We start from the raw sequence: 25,273 nt of genomic DNA on the forward strand, positions 1-25,273 counted from the left end.
TGTGTACGTGACGCTTGTTTGTTGCCGACTTATTTAAATCAACTATTAGCATGAATGCGGTTCAACTTTCGTTAATTAATCATCGTTCATAAACCCTAATCCTAACCATGTTCACGTGGCTTACATAGAAGCTCATTATTCCGCTATTATGAGTTCTGCTACTGTAACGTTAACGATTAACTGCGATAAAGCAGTCGCCCGGTCAAACATAGTTCTCGCAAAACAGGGGGCTTCTGCACTGGCGTTCTTACATCTCATAGAAAATGATGATCTTACGGCTCATTCAGGGTTGAATTAATAGCCTTCGTTTGACAGGCGACCGAGCACGTCTCACCACGGTAATCGTTGATATTCATAGTTTATTGCAAAATAATTGGCAGGGAAATGCGACGGCGACCATCGCTGTTTGTTTAACGAGTGGCCTATTTGCACTCGTTCCCTTTGATGTGTAATTACCGCACCGACAGCAATTACACCACTCTAACGCGAATTTTTATCGCAGGAAGGGAGACTCCGGGAAAACCTTCGCGCGGGTCGACCCTTGGCTTTGTTATCTTTCTCTTACTACGTCATAAACGGTCAACAAAGCAGCGGCGCATTGGTGCGAGATCCTGTCGGGAACGTGGACGAACGAGCGTGTGAATTTAAGCACCCAACAAGGAAACTTGATTGCAACAGTATAGCGAACTGGTTCAGGCAAAACAAACCAGTAGTACAAGCAAGAACAGACGCTTACGGAAACTTTCGCTGTATCCGAAAGTAAACAAGGGATAAATTATCTGTCAAGCGGCGAAGGACGACTGATAAGTAGTGTTCGGTACAGTGTTTACCGTCAGTCAACGGGGCCAGGTCGGTATGAGAGCAAACAGCATGCACAAACAAGCTTCGTGTTGCGAAAATCGCTAGCGCGACTGTATCTAGCGAGATAATATTTCGCTTCTTTCTGCAGACGAACCACGGCGCCGTTTCTCGTGTGTCAATCAGTTCAGAGGCGACAGTTTCACGCGTAGGAGAGCAGCGACGAGATCGGGTTTGATAGACAAGCGCTGCCGCAATCTAGTGTTTACAGTGAGGCGAGATCGACGCAAAATGCCCGGTCCTCTATTTGTACTGGTTCTGTTGTTTGCCAAATCTCTTGGAGAGTCTCTCCCGGAAAACTTTAAAGGTAAGAAGATATGCTATTTGATTTTTGAAATGTGTGACAGTTAATTGTTTGCAAACGTGCCTTTTACCCCATTATCGTAAGAAACATCACGATTATCAAACCTCAACCAAATCTAATGAGACATATTCCCCATATTTTTATTAATGTAGCTGCATACTTGGAACTTACTATGCCTGTGTTGAAGCATTATTGTTTTCTGTATAATTAGTTACGCTGCTTAAGTTACAAGGTAACAGTTGTGTACACAAAACACAAGTAAGCTCGCTGTAAAAACAGGCCTGATTTTTACTCTCTTTTAAATGCCCAGTACAAACCATTTGCATAAGTTTTGTTTTGTACTGAAACGTACACTTTGTGAAAATAGTCTTTCGTTGGTCTTTATACAACATAATCTATTCCATTGGCCGATGTTTCACAGTCTTAATTAACTTATCAAATTGTTAGTATTAGCCTACGGTTTCCTACTTAACGAAACTATACTCAGTATTAATCTGTCCGTAAAGCCATTGATTAAATTCACTTCTCCGCTTATGTTTGTCTCAACGGAGTTGTTTGGACTCTTGCTTAATTTTAGTTGTTGTGAATCTGTGGGTTTAAATTCGTTGGCATTACAATTGATAGGCGTAAAGTGTTGCGATTTTCCTTTGATTATGCGACGATACATTCGTAACCAAAACCAGCTAAACAACTAGCGAGTTATTGACCAAGTGTGGTCAAAGCACGAACTGGGACATTCGCTCACAAAACAGAAATCGTAAAAACGCTTTAATACCTATTACGCTTATGTGTGTCAAATATTGTAGACCTATTATGTTCATGTGGCTGCAAGGCGATTTTGTCACAAGACACCGGACACGTAAAAATGCAGGCGATTATATGCCAATATTGACAGCACCAAAGTTTCGGAATTTACTCTCAAACTGCGTCATTTTAAAAGCTTCTTACTTAACCTCCCGATGTCTGTTGTGGCAAGGTATTTTTGCTTTCATAATCGCTTTGACATTTTAAGTTTTGACGAAAGCTTACACGGAACTGATCTGTTAAGCAAAGAACGTGTGTGTCTGTAACGTTGTGGAAAGGTTGTTTACCAGCAAACGTTTTGAAGTCCGATTAGTAGCACTTGTCTCATTTTCCCTAGAACTAATCGTAACGTAGTATAGGCGTGAAATCCATTACACGTATGACAACGATAGCGCGTGTTCGTCCATTAGTCGTTGCGGTAATTGGGATCTAAATATTTATCTGAACACCAGCCTTTGGCCATTTTGGTTGGAACGAAAGCGCCGCATATTTAAGGAGGGTTGGCTGTAACATTTTACAGGGAGCAAAGAAAATCCCTTAAATATCTGAATCAAAGTCAAATTTAAGGTGTATCATATTTCCAATGATCCCGTCGACAGCGACAGCCAGCGCTGAAAGGGGGGCCAGGTAGACGCCGTGACCCCTGGAACCTGGACAACCCTTGTTCCTGCCGACACCGCTATCACGACTGGGTATAATAAATTCGCACGACGGAGACGCCACTAGTAACTGCATTATTAATGTAGGAGGGTGCGAGAAAAACGCAGGACACAAGAAAATACTTTGGCAAATTAAGTTTTAGTAACTCGATCAAACGGCCTAGGGAGTTCAGTATATGAAAACCAGTACAAAGTGATTAAATATTAGAATGTACAGACGTATCGGTTTCGCCTTTTCCCAGTGGCGCGGAGAATGCCAGCATTCGGGAAAAGTGGCACTTAAATGATGGTGAAATTAAATTAGATGCTCTGTCGGTCGTACCAGAGACGTCTGTACAATTTTGATCGATTGCTGACAGCCAGGTTCGAACCCTGAACGACACCATATCTTGGACCACAGAGGCATATGACAAACACGTATTCCTATCCAAAATTAAATCATCCCAAATAGAAAAGCTCCTGATTCGATTTATTATGTGATGCCAGACTGGCACCATGCATTCTCTGGAGATACTTTTTGGTCAAATAGAATCCAAACCCACCCTTAGGCAATCCCAATGAAATCACCACGAACCGCAGTATTATATGGCTCAATTTTTCGTTTGATGTTATTTCTACGGACTATCTGTTCAAAAGAGCATCTCTTACTCGGCAGACAGTACATAGACGCCCGGACACGAAAACAGCTAAAGCGGGCTAAATTGAATAATTTGACTCTACCTTCGCCGAAAAAGTTTTCCGCCAAATTGCGTCCCCGGGCGAGGGTCGTGCGAGTTAAGGCTCCGTGGTCGCTTGGGAATCTGGTGAGATCAAACTGTACAAGACCGCGAGAGAACATTATACATAAACAGGGAACGCTGGGCGAAATACAACTAAGTCGCCGCAAAACTAACACAGCACTTATTAGAACTGGCATTGTGATAACCATCCTTGTTTTCCGGGTGCTTAACCCGGTCGGCTAAATAGACGAGATAAGGTCGTTCCGACAACGTCGAGCCGGCACGGAACTAACTGGGTCGAGATAGCCACCTTTTCGGCGCCAGGGATTGTTTAGGTCTAAATGTTGGTTACCCGGACAGACCTAATGCTCGGTAGCCGCCTTAGTTTAAACAAGGTCAAGTAACGTCCGGTAAACAAGAATGGCCGATGAAGGTAATTGCGGATCGGTAACAAAAGTTCCATTTTAATTTCGTGGCTATTTATTATTGTTTCGTGGGCAATGGCACATAAAACTAACCGAAATTCGATAAATTCTCTCAAATTGGTAGCAAGGCGAACGCTCCGGACTCAAAAACTTTGACTTAAAAGCAAAATATGCGAGATAACGATCACACAGCAGAAGCAAGCATCCATAAATTGGTGCGTTTTCAGGCCCCCAATTATCCAGCTATTACAGCAAAGCATGACAGGCAGCAGTCTGAGTAATGAGTCCATGGCTCCGTGTACAATTTCGCGGAGTGCGTTTTCTTAACCCCGGCTACCCATGTTAATCTGCACGGATCTAATTCCGCTTGTTTTACCGCTCCCCGAGCAACTAATAAACTGGATTACGCCGTCACGCTCCGTCGAATTTTGACAGTGACGTCACATAACCGGTTGATAAGCTTCCAAACCTCCCATTACCAGTTGTGGCCGTGTTTTTACAAACTGAGGAATCTTAACTAGTTTTGTTTCGGGACTTAACGACGCAGAGAATGCACCTTGAAAGCGTATTGACAAAGAGGCGACACACACGCGGTGCAATTAGCTTTGCAGCCCAAGTTAACAACGCCCTGTAAAAAGTAAAAAGGTAGTAATGAAATTGGCCGTGCAGGTTTAGATGCTTGAATCCAAATTTTGAAACGGCAACTGTACAAAACTCTTGAGATCTGTCATCGGTTCCCGCATAACTCCTGTTGTTAAAACAGCCTGGTACAATTTGGCTCAAGGGCTAGGCTGCTTGAGTCCTTTCGGGTCAGCGCCTTTAGGTCGAGTATTTTTGAGATGGGGTTAGCTTTCAACGAGGTAGAAACTTGGGCACTAATCGACCACCCCCCTAATCTATTAACTGCGGTAATCTTTACGTGTAATTAAGTTCGTGTTCAGTGACTCGGAAAAGTTGACACAGCTTTGATGATACATAACTAAAGTCAAAAGAACTGTCAACCAAGGTAAAGTCAAACATTCCGAAAAACAAAAGAGCCGCGCAGAGTAATAGCAACGGAATGCGGTCAGAACTTCTTTAGCGTTTCGATTAAATTACATTTGCAAGCGCCACGCCACAATGCGTACTCTAGTGCTTGTTTTATTGTGAGTGTTTGCCATTTTTTGGCGTGCTGGTACTCGGATATAAAGCATCCAATAACAGTTGGAAGCATTTCAAGCGCACAAGCAAAGAGGTTCAGTTACCTGCCAGCAACCAATCGGTTTCCTTTGGTCAAGAATTATGTTTGTAGGTAAATACTTCAACACACCAACTGCTGGTAATGTAGTTTGGTTGCACCCAACATTTAAACAGAACGCGAATCATTGTATATTTTACTGACTTTGGTTTGGTACCCAGTAGTGTACGTAGGTGTGTTAAACCTGGAATACAAATCCAAATTTGAGATTCTAATCACTTAAAATGAAACCTATATATATTTAAATAAGGTGTTCCCATACAGATTAAGCTATTATAGCAAAAAAAGGGCATTGGGGTGTGTGTTACTGATTATCACAACAGAAACTTGCACGGGTTGAAAACGAAACTGAAGTACAAATGTCAAGCAACTGGCGTGCACTTGGTATAACGACTGCGGTTAGCACTTTGCAAAGCGATATATAAGAAACAACACGAGTTTCTGAAAACGAGTTCTCGTCGTTGACAGCATCCTTTGTTCGGCGCGGTTTAGGTTATGCTGTATAGGTGGCCTACAAGCCTAATTATGGGCAAAACCGTGCTCATTATAGCCCATTGCCTCGTCGTCACGGAAAGATAAAGTTTGCGTGAAAAATATTCCTATTCCGGGCCCGGCTCTCGCGTTTGCTTTCGCATAACCGATACGTCCGACAAGTACTTATGTGCTTTACCGTGGCGGCCCCGGGACCCTGGGACCAAAGAAGTCGCCGGTCTGCACTTTTACCGTATCAGTTTCGGGCCGGTGTGGATTAAGACGGAGCGGGGGCGTCTGGGAGACATACAGAAGCGAGAGGCAATGGGGTGGGCCGTCACGCTGCCATAGAGGCAGAAGCGCTGCTGTAAGGCCTTATCTATAACAATCGCCCATTTGTGATGTTAAGTACATGAGACTGGCCAACCACCAGAGCCCACATATCGCTTCCAGCAAACGATGCAAAACGAACAAAAATAACACGGAGGTTCGGGTTGTCGCTCAGGATTACGCAAACATTTATAAGCCTCTGTTTTTACTTAAAACGACTAATCCAGGCTGCAATGCGGGGTGAGCATACATCTTACTCCGTCGCCAAAAAATCTTCTGGCCTAAAACTACAAACCGATAAGGAATTGTTTTACGTAAATCAGTTTATGGAGAAAAATGAAAGCGGCAATTTTCATTTTACTCGTTAAAGTGTTTTCTTGCATAGCTCCCCTATTACGTGTGTGGATTATCCTCTCCCAGGTCGATTGATCCCCTTCTACTCCCAGCTCCTGTTACTTCTCCGCTGGATCTATTCGGGTACAGCCAGCGACATGTTGATTTGTTGTTTCGCCTGTCGGCTTTAACGCAGCTGCGTTCAGAGTAATTTGAGGGTTAAGCGCATTTCTTCGGTTCGACGAATATTTTAACCATAGAGAGTCTTTAATTGCAACCGGTAAGCTGTGTATGGAACAAACAGTCCCTGTAATTTCACTAACGCAAGAACAACGTGCCCGTTATAAACTTGGTGGTCGACAAAGTTTTTATGAACCAAACGTATAGTACTGTGTGAGATGGAACAAACTTAGCACATAATATCCAAATATCTTGAACGCGTTTTAAACAACTAACAATGGTCAATGGGGGTCGGGAGGGTACAGTTTTATAATTCTTTGTTTATTACCAAATGGAACACTAGAATGAAAAGGTGTCCCATTTACCCTCACCCTACCACATATAAGGCGGATTGGTTAAGCACCACCATATAGTTTGTTTCCCTGTAGCCTGGAGCCCATACCGCATAGCATAGCGTGGAAAACTAACAATATTTCGTTCGCAAAGTCGATGGGAACGAGACCACCGTGGGCGTCGAAATACTTATCGGTCCATTACTCGGCAAGGGTCGATATAGGGGTCAGGGGTCTGGGTAAGTTCCCAAGCACTACGACAGCTACGGTGACTCGTAATTATAATTCCAGAAAAAACGTCGCGTTTTTGAAAACTTGTATAAGGACAGAATTATACTCATTTACGACTGACAGACTGCTTTAAGTATATTTGGTTATTTTCTAATCATATTTTTAAAACGAAGGTATGTTATGATATATTAGACTCTACAAATGCGATTTAAAGCGTTTTCGTCAAAACGAACCATTTTGCTCTCTATATTGGCCACAGTTTGGTTTTGAGTTCGAGGTATAATCTCTATACTCCGCATAGCTCACGAAAAGCGAAAACAAGTAAAGCTGTTGACGTTCTGACAAGTGTAAGTGCAAGGAACCTCACTGAAGCGTATCGAGAAACCAGAATTCGGACCAACTTAGCTAATAGCTAATACTACAGTAAATACCAATATTTAGAGTCGCGTTCTTTTAAATATGGACTTTATTAACCGAAAATATAGGATGGTTCATTGTTTTATAATGTTGTTCAACAACTGGTTTTTGTCGTTTTCCTCCAGGCATTTGCGCAATCCCAACTTACAATTACACCGATGCTAAACACAGCCTTGTACAATAGAGCTACGATTCGCGGTTGTGCTGATACGAGTCACACGGGACGCATTAATAGCTACGTGAGTGGTAAACGCGGTTCGACATACGCGGGTTAAACCAAGGTAAAGCGTACTTAAAATACAGATCGAGAAACCGCCGGAATTTCGCCACAATACACAAGACAAGTATACCTTCCAAAAACGAACGACCACGCAGTTTTACTGCGGCGATTCTATAACGATTATTGTTCCATGCGGTTCTATGACATCAAACGGATAATCTGAACTCACTGGGCGAGGCCAATTAAACTGAGCATGGATTGAAACGCTCTTATAGGATTTTCGCATGCGTTTGTTGGGAGATTGGAAAATTGTCACACGGGATAAGCGACCGATTACACCAAGATATTTCAGTTATAGATATGTTCGAATTATGTATAGACGTTTAAGCTTATCTGTACGATGAGTGACAGCTAATGACCGTGTGTTATTGGGGATTGCAATATGTTATCCGTTTGAATGAGTTATATTAGAATTACTTTCACAGGGTTTCTGTCGCGCTATAAAGACATTGGTTGGGCATATTGCGTTCAAATGTCTTCCCGCTTGTGCTGAGTATATATGTAGACCGCGCTTGCGCGAAACAGTTTTAATTATTTTGTATATAGAAAGATTTGGGCCTTGTTTCATGCAGTCAGAAATAGGATACAGCATTGTAGGCTGAAAACGGATCACCGGAAAATGCGGTGGCATCTGGAAACAATAAAGTTACTGTGACGGTAACACTTCTAACACCGGGATACACCATTGGGTTATAAGTCCGAATTGAAATCAACTTTAAATTAAAAGCACTACAAACTTACTCCCAAATACGCACTTTAGCTCAAGGTACGACCCATAAACCACTACCGCCCACACGGTGGATTCCGATTTCATGTCCAGGTCGCTCCATGGCCGCAAAACTCGGAGCGCTTTTATATTGCTCCATTTAGATCGGGTAAGGCAGTTATATAGACGCCTGAAATACGGCGGCGCCAGTCACACAAACCGCGACAGCCAATTGCCATCAAACGCGAGTAAGAAGGTAGCCGACGTCACCGAAACACGACAATACGTTTTTATCCAAGGCAACAAGAAGACCGTTTTGTCACGAAAATCTTCTATGGTACAATCGTTATAACAGGAAAATGAAAGTAATGTTGACTCTATTCAAAACACACACGATACCGTTGCCTTGTTGCGCAAATTGCCCATATACTGGCGTCTAAGCTGATCAATATTTCTCTATCACTATTCGAACACGAAGGTCTGTTTATTGTATCTTGTGGTAAACAATTATGTAACTTCCCGCCCAGAGCGCCAGAATTCTTCATAGGAAGCAATTGGCTTTTAGGGCCGTGGAGCAGGCCTGTTTGTGGGATGTGTATTTCCTTACGACGGTTCCGTCATTTACGACGCCAGTTGGGCTCTTTTAACCAATTATAGCGACTACCAAGGCTGCACTATACAACCATATATAACCGCCAGGCTCGGTATAATGTAGACTTGTTTGTTGCCGTCTCTGATACCTGAACGGACTCCAGGATAATTTAAGTTTAAGATAACAGCCAGCTGCAGAGCTATATCGATAAATTAGTGGCGCTACTCGAGGACAGAAAGCTTTTTGTTGGCAAAGTTTGACACACCAGTCAAGATATATATCAATACATTAGGAAGATTACTGTGGCTTTTTAGCAATCTAAATTAGCCAAGAGATGAGGGAAGAATTGGATGCTTTGTTTAACTTTCTTCATAGCGTATATATGGTCGCAAGTAACACAACCAAAATAACATAAATGTTTACTTATCGTTACGGTAACGACTATCAGATCAATTAAATCAGCGAAAAGAAAGTAATTAGCAGCAAAGCGACGTTTATTACAAAATATAACAAAAGGATTGCGTATTCTAGTTTGCGAAGACTATATTATATATCGCGTAATACTCAAACCAGTAAGGTTGAATCTCAGGAAATGTATTTTAAACCCAACATGTGACCTTCTCATGTATGTACGGTGAGGGGTGGCACCAAGCTACGATCTAATCCTGGACCGCAAAATTCGCAGCTAGTTTGTAGCGGAGATAGTAACGTAAACATATATACATTTAAATTCTCGTTGTCGCGTCGCCGGCTTCAGTCCCTTGGTCGCTGGTAAATAGGTTGAAATATTAATGCAACTTGGCTATAGAACGAACTTAAAGCGATGTAAAAATAGAAAAGTACAAATTTATCAAAATATATATTCGATGTGGGTGAGGTCCTTGTCGAGGACCTGGAAAGATTTGGCCCTTTACCCCAACACCCAGGCTGCTTTTGTGCAACGCTCATGCGAAGAGTATAACCATATCAAAATATGTGAAATGGTAATAAATTATATACCATCGTTCTATTATAATAACGTGGTTGCTTGAGATTCTCAAGGAACCAATACATCGGGTTAAACAAGAAGGATCGGTTTTGAAGTAGACATGAGGATTCTGAACGCCCCAGAAATCCTCTGCGGTACTATTATTTATGGCACTTAAGGGTTGTTTTATCATCGAAACCAGTACTTGTCCAACCTATAGATGCCCATAAACAGAAGCAGCACGCTTATGTGTATGCGTTGCATCTCGTACCCTCACTGTACAAACAAAATGCGAGGTTCACCCTTCCCAACTACTTCGCCTTGTCAACACCTTTTATTGGCCGTGGTAGAATCTGTTTACACCTTGCTCCTAATCCGAGAACATTTTATCGCTTTGTGTTTTTCCCTATGCAGCTTGAGGCCAGAAAATTGACCGTTCACGTTTTACTAAATATGTTCGCTGGTGAACTGGCTTGGTGGAACTGGGATTCCTCATCTGTCAATCATTACTCACGTGACATGATGTCCGGTGTTTAGATTTCGATTCGTCACGGACTGAGATTTACATGACCGGCTATCCTGGGTCACTATGACTGGTGCCGCCGTTGAACAGCGCCCGATACGTTGGCGCCAACCGGGGTGATAATAAGCTGTTTGTTTAGGAATTGTGTCAATAGATCCACTAAACGTTCAAACAAGTAACAATGCGTCCGCATATAAACGCCGGTTACGTCGCTCGTTATATAAACTGACACAAATCCGATTTTTTCTTTTGTTTGTGGATTGATGGTACCAAACGTGACAAATTGGGCACGTAATTTGAATTATTGAATTTCATTTGTAATTTATTAAAGCAGTAGATTGGGTCTTAAATTATAAAGAATGCTCCGTATATAGCACTATTTAAATTTAGTAGGGAGTATGGCTTAACAAGTTACCACAAAGTTTGGAATTAATTAGTCAAGTCGGTAAATATTGGGGAAATTCGCTTTTGATATAAGCATATTGTGAAGTGTCCATTCCTTCAAAGATATTATATTTTTTGGGTTGCGTATTTTTCGCCATCCTATTTTTGCCTCGCATATTTTTCCCCGTACACGAATAGGTGCAGGAGGAGGTTAAACTCGTCTGCTGGTGTTTCATGTCTACCATCATCCCAAAATTTGTGTTTATTTGTTCGTTGCTCTAATTGAAGGCGCGCGACATGCAAGAGACGTCGAGATGGGGCGATAGTGACGTAACAATGAGCAGATGACGCCGCGATAGCTGTAGGCCTCTATTAGTGGCGGGGTGCCCGTGCCACGGTCGCTAGGTGGCGGGTACAGGGAAGTGTTTGACTTAAACGCCACGGAGAATAAATGTTATGTCGAGCTATATAGCCAGCAGTATAAAGCTTGCTGATATTTATGGCATTAAGCAAATGAACCGTTTCATTCTAAACGTTTTCAATATACGTCAAGGAATATTACCAACAAAAGCTAAAATGGGTCTCGTTTCGGACTCGAAATGAAATTTTCCGCCCCACTGTTCTTATCCCTCGACTACCCCGGCTTACTGTGCTCACGCGACCGACCGACAAAACTATAATATTTATTCTCATGACATTACGCCGGATAATTGCTCCTATGGTGGCTATAGGTGGTCCGTTGTCGGCTCTGCGTGCTTCTTGGTAATGACAGGGTATTGATTACACTGGTTGCCTTAACTATGAGATATGGCTTTGCGTATCGAGTTATCTAGAGGGATTTGTGGAGAGCGTTTGTCGGCGATGGATTTTGATTCCTGGTGGTCGTGTTATTACAAGGGTCGACATTTATTGACCAGACATTAAGCGACCGATTTCCTGCAATGCGAGGAACATTGTAATTGGTTAATGTTATAACGTCCTTCGAGAATTCGTGTTTTTGGAACTTTGATTCCCCTTGACCAATATTCGGACAACAAACTTAATTGGAAAGCTTTTATAAATATAGTTGGTATGAAGTATGTGCTTCCATAAACATAGACGCTGCAGTGGGACGACGGAAGCCGCTTTGAAATTTCCGCCGGTTCGACAGTGGACAGGGGGCGCTTTTATTCCGCATACGTTCCTGACATACTCCAGGGAGATTGCCTACACTGGCCTTGCCTTGTCCACTTAAGTGGCACAATAATGGCCAGAACAAAGAGCGAAGTTATAATGCTGCGCCCTAAGGCCAGATGAAAAGCCTTGATATAGAATGATGTCGCTTAAATTGCGAAATTAAGCGAAACTAAGGCGCTTCGGCTGCTGATATTGAAAGGCCGAAATTAGCAGGATTAACCCGATATCGTTGTTTATCCGGGTATACCAAGCCTTTAATTACATGAGTGCGATCAGCGGCGTTAAGATAGATGCAAATATTTGCAAAGGCGCCGCGGTTTATCTAACGGAGGCGAGTAGTTTTATCAGCGTTGAGGCGGAAGTCATGAGGCAGGAGATGTGATGGAGGCTTTATTTGCTGCTGGCTGTAAGCACGCCAGACCGGATCCCCTAAAATGCTCGTGCATACATGTTACCCAATTAGCGGCTTCTGTCAAGCATGGAATGGAAATTGTCGTTAATTATTGACTCCGGTGGGGTTTGAACCCAAGGTCACACTGCTCCCGTGGAACAGGGGGGCAGAGCGATCGACCGTCGGCGTCGGGCAGACTGGGCCCTCAGACCCTGTGTTTTGAGTGCGGTGCCGCTTGTCTTCGCTCTGGTAGGTTTCTTTATTCTGCGAGTACTTACGCCTTGTCTGCTGCTCACAAACACGAAGATAGCCTCGGATTAACTTTCAACCGCGCTCGTCTGAAGAAGTAAACAGCCCGGATATGCGTGCGCGCGTGTTGCTCTGCATAGGAATTGTCCAGTGCGAGTGTGCGGATGCGACGTTATTTCGCTGATAGACAAGTTATCGAGTTGGAGCAACCGATTTCAGACGAAATTAAAGGCAAGAGCTAATACTAAACGGCAACAGATAAGAGCTCACGAAACAGTTTAAATAGCTATGGAGTCTCATACATATAGAAATGCAGACAAAAAAAGACACATATTAACAAAGTGAAGGCAAACAACGACAGATAATGTTTATCCGAGTTAGTTTAACGGGGGCACTTAAAGAGTAATTTTAGAATCCGTCTCCTTAGCGTTACAATGTTTAAATCGTTACAGCGCCGCCGGAGATCAAACAACCGTTTATTATCAATAATTCAACCCTCCGATGGCGGAATAAATATCAACGGCGCCGCGTATTATATACGAGGCATATACACCGTCGCCTAAATACGAGAAGTAACCGCAATTTCTCCGGCATTAAGCTGCGGTTTGGCAGACAAATAGCGACCGTGTAATGGTCAGCGGTAACGAGCCACGGACGCTATTATATCTGGGAATCAGCCAGTCTATTGTCGATGGATAATTAGAGATATACGCCCCTTTTTCGGTCGCTGGGCGCTGTAGTTACCAATACTCAGTTGTCAGTCTGCGTGGGATTACATGAGCGAAGGTTGTAAGATACACAGAACTTATTTGGCGATATACGGTGCCAGGGCGAGCCGAAGGTTTACCGGATTATGAACTCTGGTCATAAATACAGTTACGTTGTGGTGGAAAACTACTAGACAGATTAAAATAATACATAGAATGTAAAGAAGTAGCGATGTTTGATATTTTAATAATTTTTTACGGGTATATCTTTTTAAAATTCTAATTATAGATAATTAAGCATTTCCGTCAACGCATGTTGTGTATTTAAAAGCAGTCTTGTATTTAAACAGTATCTGTCTTTGGTGGTCAATGTACCTTAACCTTTCGTGCATTCTTTCCGTCTATTTAAATAAACAATCAATCAGCAAGCGACCTTTGCTGTCAGTTGCGAGATAGATTTCAGTAGATCGCACATTCTGGGAGAAAGGGCTCGCCTAAATCGTCGTTTACTAAAATGTATCCTTGTTCGTGTGTTTCGGCAACATTGCAAGCGATGCAGCGACCACGTGAGACGAAATGCGATTTGTGTGAAAGTTTAAAGATCGCTACGATTTTAAAAAAGCGAAGATGTAGCCGAGGCGCCGTGCCCTCCGTGTTGTCATTACAAAAGGCGAGCTGACGACAAAGTTTCAAAATCCTGTGTCTGTTTATCTTCGGCTGGTGAACGATTGTTTATCGGCGCTCTGCTGATTAACTCTAGCCTGGCGTCGGCCAGTCGCTGAGCGGACGTTCTCGTTCGGATCCGATTAAATCTCCGCATCTTTAGATCGCGGTTGCCTCGGCGCCGTCGACAATCCCTGCGACTCGCCCCCAGCAAGACCTGCGCCCGTCAAATGAGATTATTACATAGTAACCTGTGATTTGCTGTGATCCCAGGCTCGTCGCCATTTTTGAAACAGAAGCTACCAATGCTTTATACGTGGACCGCGCGCATGTCCAGTAATGGTCGACTTTAATGGAAAAATACACGGATTATAATTAAGGGATTAGCTGTGCCTTGGGGCTAGGCTCCGGCGGTTCCTGTATCCTCTGTAAATCAGCGATTTGGAGAGATTTCCCATGCCGCATTATGAACGAAAGAAAGCAACACTGTCGTTTTACTTAACTCCATACAAAGGTTGTTTGAAAATAGGACGCATGCTCACTTGAGATCGTAGCCGTGTGCACTCTGTGCAGGTATGTCAGCTGCTACAGTGAAGCTCACATATACAGGCACGGCAGGGTTAAGAATCCTAATCCAAAGATAATTGGACCAGCATTTATTAGAAGAGAAGTTTTACCAAACTATTATACGAGTACTAAAACAAGCGTCGCTATTGTTGTGTATCAAATTACTATAGCTTAATTTATCGGAATGGACCGGAGGTTTAAGCAACACGCCAACGAATGAGTTTGCGCGTTTGCCTAGGTAGTGTGTTGCGACGATCAGGAGCTAATATTCGTTAAGTGTTTACCGGAGATCGTAATTTGTCTCGTTAATTACGCACATATACCTCGGAGATAGCGAGGGAGGCAAACAAGACGAGGACTTGAATATCTCTTGTTGCCGAAAACAAACAGGCGATGTTATGCGCGCGACAATTTGGCGTCGCGAGTTGTCGGTCATGCGACGTGTTTAGGTGTCGATACACATGACGGTGTGGGAATACTGGGAAAAAGTTGGCGGTGCTGGGAATCCTTTATATAAAGGATGTAGGGCAGAATAACGTGGGTTAAGATTTCGGATCACTGCGCGACTGACAGGCTTCGTTGGGATAGCGTACCACGATAAAACAGTTGAAATGTGCGGTTGCCTGAAGTATTGCTCATATACAGATAGCGTTTCGTATCTGTATATGAGTAACACTAAGCTATGTAGAAAGAGGCAACAACCCCAACTATGTAGTTTGTTTATAAAAGCGCAATCTTGGGAGCTTTTCCAGACTTTAACGTTCTACGTTCCGCGCGGCTAAGTTCTAGAGATAAAACTGATGCCAGGAACCAATTAGAGAACCCGAGGCCACAACCCTGCAAGTCCCGTTTATAGTTGTTGGTTACACGGTCAACAAATTACCGATTTCGTGGAGTCGACTAACTGGCTTATGTCTGCGTGCTAGCGATTCTTGACTCAGTTAGGGCACGCGTTAATTACATCGAGAAGGCACAGCTTCCAACAAGAAAGACAAAATTAGGCACGGGGTCGTTATTTTACCAAATAGGGGAAGCGATGTCTACACGATCCCAAAAGTTTTTCTGTACTTAAACATGAATTCCGACTTTTTTGACTTGATTTCGATGTGTAGCCACACGGAGCTCATCTATAGCGTCAAGGTTTAACTGAATATCTAAACTTATGTTTTTTCCACAGACGACTTGGAAATTAGGGGTCTGTTGAAAGACATTTCGGAGCCGAACTTACAAACAAGCGCAGCTCAACAAAGTTTAAAGGAGTCGGAGCAGACGGTGGTTGAACGAAATCCCGCTTCGGTTACATTAACAACAGAAAGAGGTGAAATAACGAATAATAATTTCGTTTTATATATTTTTCGTTAAGCTGCCAACGTTACAGCGGCTTAACGTACATGATGTATTTTAGTTTACGTGGGTGAGGTGCAGCAAGTCACGCAAGGGGACATGATATTTAAAGTTAGGTGGACCCAATACCCCAACACCCAGGATGCTACTACATATTAGTGACCATTGGATTGGACCTGTTAAGTGTCCTGCTCAAGGACAGATATACGACTATCAGTATTTGTACTAACACGATACTTTAGACCAATATAGACTACTTTTTAATGGCTGTATCTCGCCGAAAGTTTAGGTCAATTTATTTCGTTCCATATTTCCTTCAACTACAAAATATAAAACTTTCTCTTTTACAGAACACGCCCCAACCATGGTTGACGAATACGAGCCGACGTTACCGCTGTTTCTTGTCGAACCGACCGATCAATACGTGGTAAGGTCCACACCAGCTAGGATCACGTGCCAAGTGACGTCAGCGAACGAAGCTCTTATTAAATGCAACAACAGGTGGTTGAGCAGTCCTACCTCACGCACAAGTCAAACCGAAGACCCAGAAACGGGTAAAACGTAAGTGAAGATTTATATTCCATCGGTCAGTTAAATGCTGCTGACTATTGGTGAAAGTTCAATCGTTAAGAAAAATATATATTTAATAGCTACTGTATAGGACTCGAATCATCGCCCTGCCTAGATGTTTTAAGTTATTTCAAATTTAACAAAACGATAAACAGGAAATCTGTTACGCGGAAAATTAAACGGGTTTAATTTTTGTCTTTAATTTGAAGTGGTGTGTTTTATCATTTATTTTGCCACAGAGAGTATTTTATCTCATTTTCAAATAAAAAAAAACCTTTTTTCGCAGAATCACAACCATTTCGATCGAGGTTACGAGGAACACACTCGATTCGTTCTTTGCCCCTTACACATACTGGTGTCAATGCGTAGCGTGGAGTGGGGCGGGGGAAGTCAAAAGTAGGCGGGCGTTGGTCAAACTTGCATGTAAGTTAAAACAAAGTTGTCTTATATAAAAAAAAACTAAATCTATTACCTGGTGGGCGGTACCCTATATATGACAAAACTGAATACACGAAAATCTAAAGAACCAAATCTAAAAACTTGGTCTTAAGTACTTTGGGGCAAGATGGATACCGTTAGCAAATATTTACTTTTACTATAAAACGTTCATGTATCAAAAAAAGAAGAATACTTTTTAAAATGTTACAATAAAGGTTTTTGATCCATCTATAAGTTCTATGTATTTACTGTGGTTGCGTAATGCCTTTATTTGTAACCGATTCCACACAAAGAGAAAATTAATCACGAAAATCGAGACGACGTAATATAAATCAATACGGTGTGTCGTTATGAGGTCGCCATAAATTTAACATCTAAACTAACACGTCCACACTGCGGTTCCCAGAACCTTTCACGGAAAGCTTGTTTGAATTCTCACAAATACGTAATAAGCCTTTCGGCAACGTAAGAACGATAAAACTCGACCCTTTCAAAATTCCAATTAAACGCCAAAACATGGTATCTGACTGGCTAACATGGAGCATTGCTGTCTTTATTAACAATACCTTGTTACTGGGCAACAGCTTACGTCTTGGTCGTTCGATCCTTATTATTTACGGTTTCCGTTTGATATTAGTTGTAGCTTTCCAAATAGGTTACGCAACTTAAGTAAAAGTATATTCAGAAGATTTTTGTTTGTTGAGACAGCGCTGCCCTTCCCATTACTTTTACGGTTTATATCAAACTAAAACAAAAAATGGTAAAATCAAAGTGAATTGGAAAAATCTAAAAAGTAAAACCAACATTCATGATACCCACGATCCGCAGTTTTACGACGGAATTTTGAGCAAGAACCGATGGCTGACCGAGTGGCAGTCGGGGACGAATACAAACTTCAATGTAAACCCCCAGCTGGACAACCCAAGCCTATTGGTAAGTTGCATGGAAATAACAAACGTAAAGCTGAGGTTAATACGAGAATTTTAGGAATATAGTCAAAGACACAGAATCTGTTTTCGTAGATTGGATGGTACACTATTTTTTTTACAATTTTTACAAAAGTTTTTATTTAAAGTTTTTGGTAATCAATTGTTTTACTGGCGTGTTTGGCCCTAAAACGGCGAAATTCAACCAGCGTTAACTGAATAACTTATTCTTTTCAGTTGAGTGGTTAAAGAACGACCAACCGTTGACGTCATCGAAAAATTCGAATTTCTTGGTCACTGAGGACGGAGATCTGATTATACAAACGAGGAACGTCGAAGACTCGGGCAATTATACGTGTGTTGCAAAGAACATTGCTTCGAAACGACGAAGCCACACAGCGACATTGACCGTTGGAGGTGAGCGGACGAATTCTGGTCTAAATTTCTCATCCACGTAGAGTAGAATATAAGTAGTAGGGTGTGGGGGGGGGACTAAAAAAACGTGTCTCATCTTACCCCGACTTTCTCATCATAAAGGGCATCTGCTATATGGCGGTTTCATTGACCATTGTCGTGTAAAGGGAACAAATATTGCTTTTGGTCATCGATTAAGTAAGCATGGGGCAATATACGGATTCTACTCAGTTACGTCAATATATATCAGTTTCGCCTTGAAGGCAACATCGGCCCTTTAGTTTGTTTGAGTTGACTTAACTTGTAAATGGTTTTGATTGATTTGCTTTAGAGACATCTGCCCGGTATGTTCCATTGTTTACCGGTTACGTAGCCGGCGATCGGGCAGACGAGCGCCTTGTTATTACCTCGGTAATCTTCAGCGTCTGGCCCCGGAATAAAGGCTTCCCATTCCCCGCCGTGTAACATGAGCCGCCCGAAGCCACGAGAGACTAGCGAGTTTATTTAACGGCGCCTGGCTTGGGTAAACAGAACACGGCAGGACTGTTTCTGGCAACTAGTTAATAGCGGTGTGCTTTGCAGTGCTGCCATTTTATTTTTCGCTATGCAGTGTTCACGGGGAAAATTCCTCACACGCTTATCGTATACGTAGTGCTGGGATTCAAAGACAAAGAAAAGTGGATTTCCATAAATAAACCGGCAACACTGTTATTCCGGATAAGCTGGCGAGCCAGATAAGGTTGATACAGGACAATTATAAACAGGACAGAAACCAAGGCTGCTGTGAATTGGCTCGGGCACCAAAGCGGCGACGAAACTTGATATTCTCCCACGTATTTATTCCCACTGCCGAATTGCCGACGGTTTCGGAAAACTCGCTTTTAGATCGCTATGACGTAAAGGGTATATACCCACATAATCGAGTATTATGACGCAACGGGGGTGATTTACGTCAGCAAATAGACTCTCAGCCGCACAGGTCGGATTGGGACACGACTTACAACAGTGACAACCTGAATTTAGAAAGACATGATCCTATATTACCTAGCAACGCGAATTTAGGTCGTCAGATTATTAGGACGCTACTTCCCAGTATTTCTCTGCATGCATCGACTTCATCGGATTATAAACGAAGTTCTTCATTTTGTAAATAAACAACTACCCATAAGCCGATTACGCAATTGCAACAGGGGTATTACAAACGTGTTTCAATAAACTATGGTTTGTGGTTTAAACTGCTTAGAAAGGTCAATTCCAACTCGCCCTATATAAAGCAGCGCATTAATGGGACAAAATCTAATGTTTACATTTCACTAGCTTGAAATAGTTGCAAATGTAACCCAACACCTTGTCCATCGACTGCCACATTCCCTGTTGTCTTGCCAGATGGCAGACGAAACGTCGGAAATATACACTATACGTTTTTTTCATGCCAGATGTACCGTTGAAAGATGTTTAATATTTTATCTAAGCCGTTTTCTTGTTTCTAGTTAAGGGAGGTTGGAGCAACTGGTCCCCATGGACTGGATGCACAGAGAAGTGTGGCATCGGTGTTCAGAGGAGGATACGAAGATGTAACAACCCAGCTCCACAAAACGGGGGAGCTAATTGTGCGGGAGAGACAACTCAGACTATGACGTGTCACAAGCAATGTCCAGGTCGGTTGTGTTTCTTCACTTATGCAAAATATGAAAGAATGTGCGACCGAAAAAAAACGACAGTCGTTATAACACAGGTGTTCTGTCGCACACCTTGTGCCAGCTTACAAGAAACTATGTATGTAATTAACGACTGTTATTGCCCTACCACACGAGGAAAAAAAGTTGCATTCATGTATTAGAAAAAAGCTTAGCGTAAAGTAAGTTCTGCCAGAACAAACCTCTAATACAAAACCTCGTAAAACAAAACCGCTAGCCCCCAATTTGCGTCACTTAATTATTCAATTAAAACCGAAAAATGAATCGTTCATAAGCAAAAAACAAACTTAGACATTTATTTCGATCGATAAGACGAGTGAGTTGGCAACTACATATCAACTTTGCATCGATTAATGTTAATTTTCCATTATAACTTGATCGTGAATGAAAAGACCCGACGTTTTAAAAGTGAATTTAGTGGACTGAGCTAAGATTAAGTTACATTTCGACCCGATGTCCAAAAAGTTGAGACTTATTCGATTTTATAATCCAAATTGCGTCTGGATTCCTTTAGCTACAGCATTTCCCTTTTATTCTTATGCTATATGTGTTTAAGTGTCCCAAAAGACAGGTTCAAGTCTGGTTTCCCGAACTTGAAATTTTGTTTCTTGTGTAAACACTACTCAGTAGTAATCAACCCCGTTAGAAGTTTCAACCAGTTGTTTCCCACAGTTGATGGTCGTTGGACAGACTGGTCAATGTGGTCAACTTGTAGCCCTGAATGTCTACACAGGCGACGACGAACATGTACACGACCAACCCCTCAAAACAGCGGGCGAGTTTGCCCGGGAGCCGATATTGAAACTAAGAACTGCACGGACGGCCTTTGCACCGGTACGTGTGAATTAAATTACATGTTTATGTTGTTGCAACCATGTGTATGTATTATAACTGTGAAATAGATCTTTTTGACACTAGAAGTTTTCACATTATAATATGACTTACATGTTATACAAAAATTCAAACTAATCCAACATATTGTCGGAGGGCATTCACGGTCCTGACAAACTCACGAATATAAAACTAAGCGCAAGTGTTCCCAAACCGAAACTAAACCACGATCTATAACACACTTGACCACATATACGACAACAAACGTTACACAACCCCTTCTTGTCCTTGTTTGCCACAAAGTAAACAGAGGAAACTTGGTGTTTTGTTCTCTATTCCCACAAGTCACGAAGACAAGGTTTTCACACACCACCTCAAACGAGAGGTTTAGCAGTATACGTTTACACAACCTTTGGCTTGCAACAGCTGCTGAAAATCCTTCCCAGTGTAAAACAATCACGTTCCTACCAAAGCCCACGCCACTTGGGACACTGTTTCTGTCAATACAAATAAAGCCAAGGCCAGGAGACCTCGAACGGCGTAAGTGCTGGATCGCGGGTTACAGCGTCCTTGTCTCCATTACACGCCAATTACGATAACCTAAACAGTTTGTCATATTAATGGCGTTTAGCAAAGGTTACGGAAGTTTTCCGTCGATAATAATACAAGCATGAAACACAGCGGGGCGTTGAGTGCCATTAATCCTATCAAAGTAAAAGAACACGGGTTCATATAAATGTTTACATTTCATACGAGTTAGCTAGAAACTTTTTATGCGTTATTATATCCACATATACACCAACACACTACTATCTCGTGTCAAATCACTCTTTGATTTGAACAAATTTTATCCGCGCTACCTCACTCGATATCAAACAGTTTGCAAAAAATTGAGTATAATCACAATCTAATTTGAGCTTCTCTACGTACCAGCTAACACTGTGCCTTTTGTTTTCTCTGCATGTTCCTTCACTTTGATGTGGTTGTGGATCATTTGATGTTTTTGCTGACGTACTACTACACAGCTATCCGAGGCCAGACGGAATCAACCGGTAAGCACAGATTGATACTCTAAGGCCCTTTGAGAGTGATGCACTATCAAATATATTATGTAATATTGTAATGTATATTCTGATATACCTTCTTGGGTGGTCATAAACCGTATCGGGGAATTTATGTTCTATCTAAGTTTCCGGTAATTATGCTATTCCGCAAATCAGCAAATAGACAAAACTTTAGATTGAGTGTACGTATGGTTTAGTTAGTAAACCACTGAGTTATGTTGTATGTAAAACACGTCGCCTGTTCGTCACTATTTACTAAGATTAATCTATGAAGTAATTCCTATACCAACCTCACCGTGTACTGTAGCTTACCAACGCGTATAGTGGAAGCAGATCTGTCATGTTATATCATAGTGATGATTGTTACATATGACTAGAGTTGTTGCATTATAGGTTAACTACTTTGCCCCTAAAACCAAGCAGAACGTCGTATTACCCAAAACACACAAATATATTAATCGTTTAGTTGAACGTCGCACGGGGGAAAATATTCGACCGACATGTTGGTGTTGTGTTATGTTATGTTACTTGTGTTGCGCTCGGGCAAGCGCGTCAAAACATTCTCTCCTTTACCGTCCGGCTTTCGCGCTTTTACCCCCGCGACCTGTGAGGCGAGATGGGCTCTTGGATCGCTTAGAAAGCAATAACAGCAAATCCTCGTAACCATGGAACGTTAAAGGGTTATTTATCACACTTAGTTGGTAAAGCTGGTGAATACGCTGCTCGTTACGAGTCAGTGGCGTCGTGTATAGGGTTTCAATGCGAACACGAAACAACAGAAAGCGTTTTTATTTCTCATAACCTGTTTACCCATCATAATGGTCGTCTTAACCCAACAAACAACTAAAACATAGCTTGATTGTAAACACCCTTAAACAACAGAAAACAGTGTTATAATTTTATATAACTCCGGCAGTATTATTTTAAGCTGCGATTTAAAAAAAATAATAACTTTGTTTTTGTGTTGCAGAAAATCAGAACCTGATCCTGTACAGCTGTTTGTTTGTTGCTCTTGGTTTGTTACTAATGATCGTCATAGCAACTCTCGTTATTTTGAAAAGGAAACGAACCACCGTATCCAGATCATCTTCTTACACTGGGGGTCGCCCTATGGGACCTTACTCAACAGCGCCGCGTAACGGCGGAATACACGGTGAGCAATTTGCATTAACACCAAAAAATAATTGTAATCGATTTTTAGAAATTTAAAGCAATTGCATCATACGCGAGTGCGGTTTTGATTTTATTAGTTTTTTTGGAGTTTTCTGACGAAATATTTTTGTTTTTAGACGATTTCTGTATCATACCGACCAAGCCACCGGTGGTAGGGGATGCGCCACCTTTTGCGTTCCAACAACAATATCCCTCTCTACGTGATCATAGTTACCAACCTTGTGGTCGCACACCAAAACAATGCGAATCGGATAAATATCAGAAGTACGGTTACTCCAACGACGAAAAGAACTATCACATAATACTTTGTTCACGAGACGAACACAGTGTGTGCTACCACGGTAGCAGCATGCAACGAGGAAAACACGCTTACCAAGCGAAGACTCTATCTCACGGAAATTCGCCAACTAAAGAAAAATGCGGGACCATCGACGGGTAAATTTTGTTATGAAATTAATATTTAATTTTTAGTACGTTTTATGTACAAAGCAGTTACAAAAAAAATATTTTCGTATAAGAAAATAACAATGCTCTTTTCTTACTCCAGGGCACCACCCAACGGCTTTATTAACTACGACGGAACCGTCACTAGTGGGCGGTCTGGCTCGCTAAGTCACAAGCATGTCACTTTTGCCGATGGAAAAATGATCGTCGCGTCAGAATACGACTCTGGTTTCGAAGGCGAATCCATTCACGCAAATAGTGTGGTCAACGGCCATGCGAATGGTAAGTTTACAACATAATATGTTCGTAATAAATAGGCCGGCACCTTAGCACAGTGGTTAGCACGCATGCCCCTAGTCCTGAGTTTACTTGTTCGAGGCTCGACGCTGTCACTATTGTGGGCGTGTGGGTTTTGGGGCAAGACACGTTACACTTAATTGCTAAAGCCCAGTAGTTCCTTATGGAATGTCTAATCTGTCAGCCACACATTACAAAAAATAGAAAATCTCGAAAAAACAACCACCCACAAACATATACGTCGTAACTCGTAAGCACATGGCATGTGAAACAGAATAACTGTGTTAACGACTGTCATTACTTCACCACAACTAAGTAACTTTTACTTATATTCATGCCAAATATTCTTCAGTGTAATATTTTCACAGATATTCAACGTGAAGGTAGCGAATACTCGGACGCAGGTTATAGCGTTTCCAGCTCTAGTGCTGTCGGGGAAATGGATGCCAACTTTACCGGCATTCTGAAAGAGCAATCGCAACAAGGTAGGCGTGTGTATCTATATGTACAGATATTACGTGTTTTATCGTGTTGCACAGCAGCACAGCAGTAGGCGTGGACTGTTATGCACAAATTTCGAATTCTATAGTTTTTTTATATAGTAGGTTTACCAAAGAGCTTGTTACCTATGTATATATTACGCCTGCAAAACATAATTAACACTATAGTTCTTTAGTACGGATAAGTTTGAGGTTATAAAACACTTAACAAAATTTATACTTTTCTAACTTACAGATACTGAAATGTACCAACACACGTAACGGAGCTGTTGTGCTTTTACTTTCAATACGTCGGGGTCCCAGGATGGAATGCTTTACATACGGGGGAGGGTTTGACCATATTATAAGCAATTCAGTGTTACAGTACGGAAGAAGCGCAGCGCTATTTACATTCAGCATCCGGATGTGTTACTGACCAAACTGAAGCTGCTACGAATGCAGTCTTGTTCTTTTGTTTTTTTTGTGCAGTTATATAAAGTCGCATGTGCTTTTACTGTTCGAACTTTTACTTTTTTCTATGCATCGGCAAATAAACAAACAACATAATATAAGTGTACCGTGTTCTTACATCAATTTTCATTATGTACTAAAACACAGTAACGTAGAGATCGCTTCCTGTAAACACCGAATATAAGGGAATTAGCGGTAAAACGACAGTCGAAAGTAATGTAAAACCGATCACGTTAATGATTGTACGACCTAAATCAACCTTAAAACAGTTGCTTCAAACTTTAAAAACAAAACCAACTTACATTTTTAATTCTTCATCGTCAACTTTTGCATATAACGATACAACAGCCTACTAGATAAATAAAACTCCACTGAAAGCCTCCTAATATGCACAAATACAATCCCAAACCTTGCACAGAACTACAACTTCATCTAGTTTTATACACTGGTCTGTAAGCATTGCTTCGTCTAACTGAACGCTGTTGCAAAAACGCCGCGCTGGGAAGAAGGCGTTTTAGCAGGTAATCAGCCAAAAGCGTGGGGACGAGGTATAAAACTAAATGGAGGGACGGAGAAAAACAGTAATTTAGTTGCTAAAAGCCAATGGGCGGAAGGAAGGA

General features: G+C 41.8%; 1 protein-coding gene across 1 annotated transcript; it reads left to right on the top strand.

Moving 5' to 3' along the window:
- The first annotated feature begins 603 nt into the window (after positions 1-603).
- LOC149731736 (netrin receptor UNC5B-like) lies at positions 604-24,754 on the top strand. The gene is made up of 15 exons (XM_089884281.1): positions 604-849; positions 950-1,165; positions 15,683-15,823; positions 16,200-16,410; positions 16,706-16,842; positions 17,686-17,790; positions 18,021-18,200; positions 19,688-19,855; positions 20,567-20,728; positions 21,751-21,777; positions 22,760-22,942; positions 23,079-23,397; positions 23,510-23,688; positions 24,072-24,188; positions 24,439-24,754. Exons 2-15 carry the CDS (start codon positions 1,090-1,092, stop codon positions 24,462-24,464), a joined length of 2,031 nt encoding a protein of 676 aa, XP_089740407.1. The 5' UTR covers positions 604-849; positions 950-1,089; the 3' UTR covers positions 24,465-24,754.
- Positions 24,755-25,273: the final 519 nt, after the last annotated feature.

This window comes from Ciona robusta, chromosome 9 (assembly GCF_009617815.1).
Source record: "Ciona robusta chromosome 9, ASM961781v2".
Classification (NCBI taxonomy): Eukaryota; Metazoa; Chordata; class Ascidiacea; order Phlebobranchia; family Cionidae; genus Ciona; species Ciona robusta.

What these genes read in the sequence shown, in the direction of transcription:
- LOC149731736 (XM_089884281.1), top strand. Translation starts at nt 1,090, where the DNA reads ATGCCCGGTCCTCTATTTGTACTGGTTCTGTTGTTTGCCAAATCTCTT. An exon ending in GGTCAACGGCCATGCGAATG is followed by an intron (nt 23,689 to 24,071) that starts GTAAGTTTACAA and finishes ATATTTTCACAG; the next exon opens with ATATTCAACGTGAAGGTAGC. An exon ending in GAAAGAGCAATCGCAACAAG is followed by an intron (nt 24,189 to 24,438) that starts GTAGGCGTGTGT and finishes TCTAACTTACAG; the next exon opens with ATACTGAAATGTACCAACAC.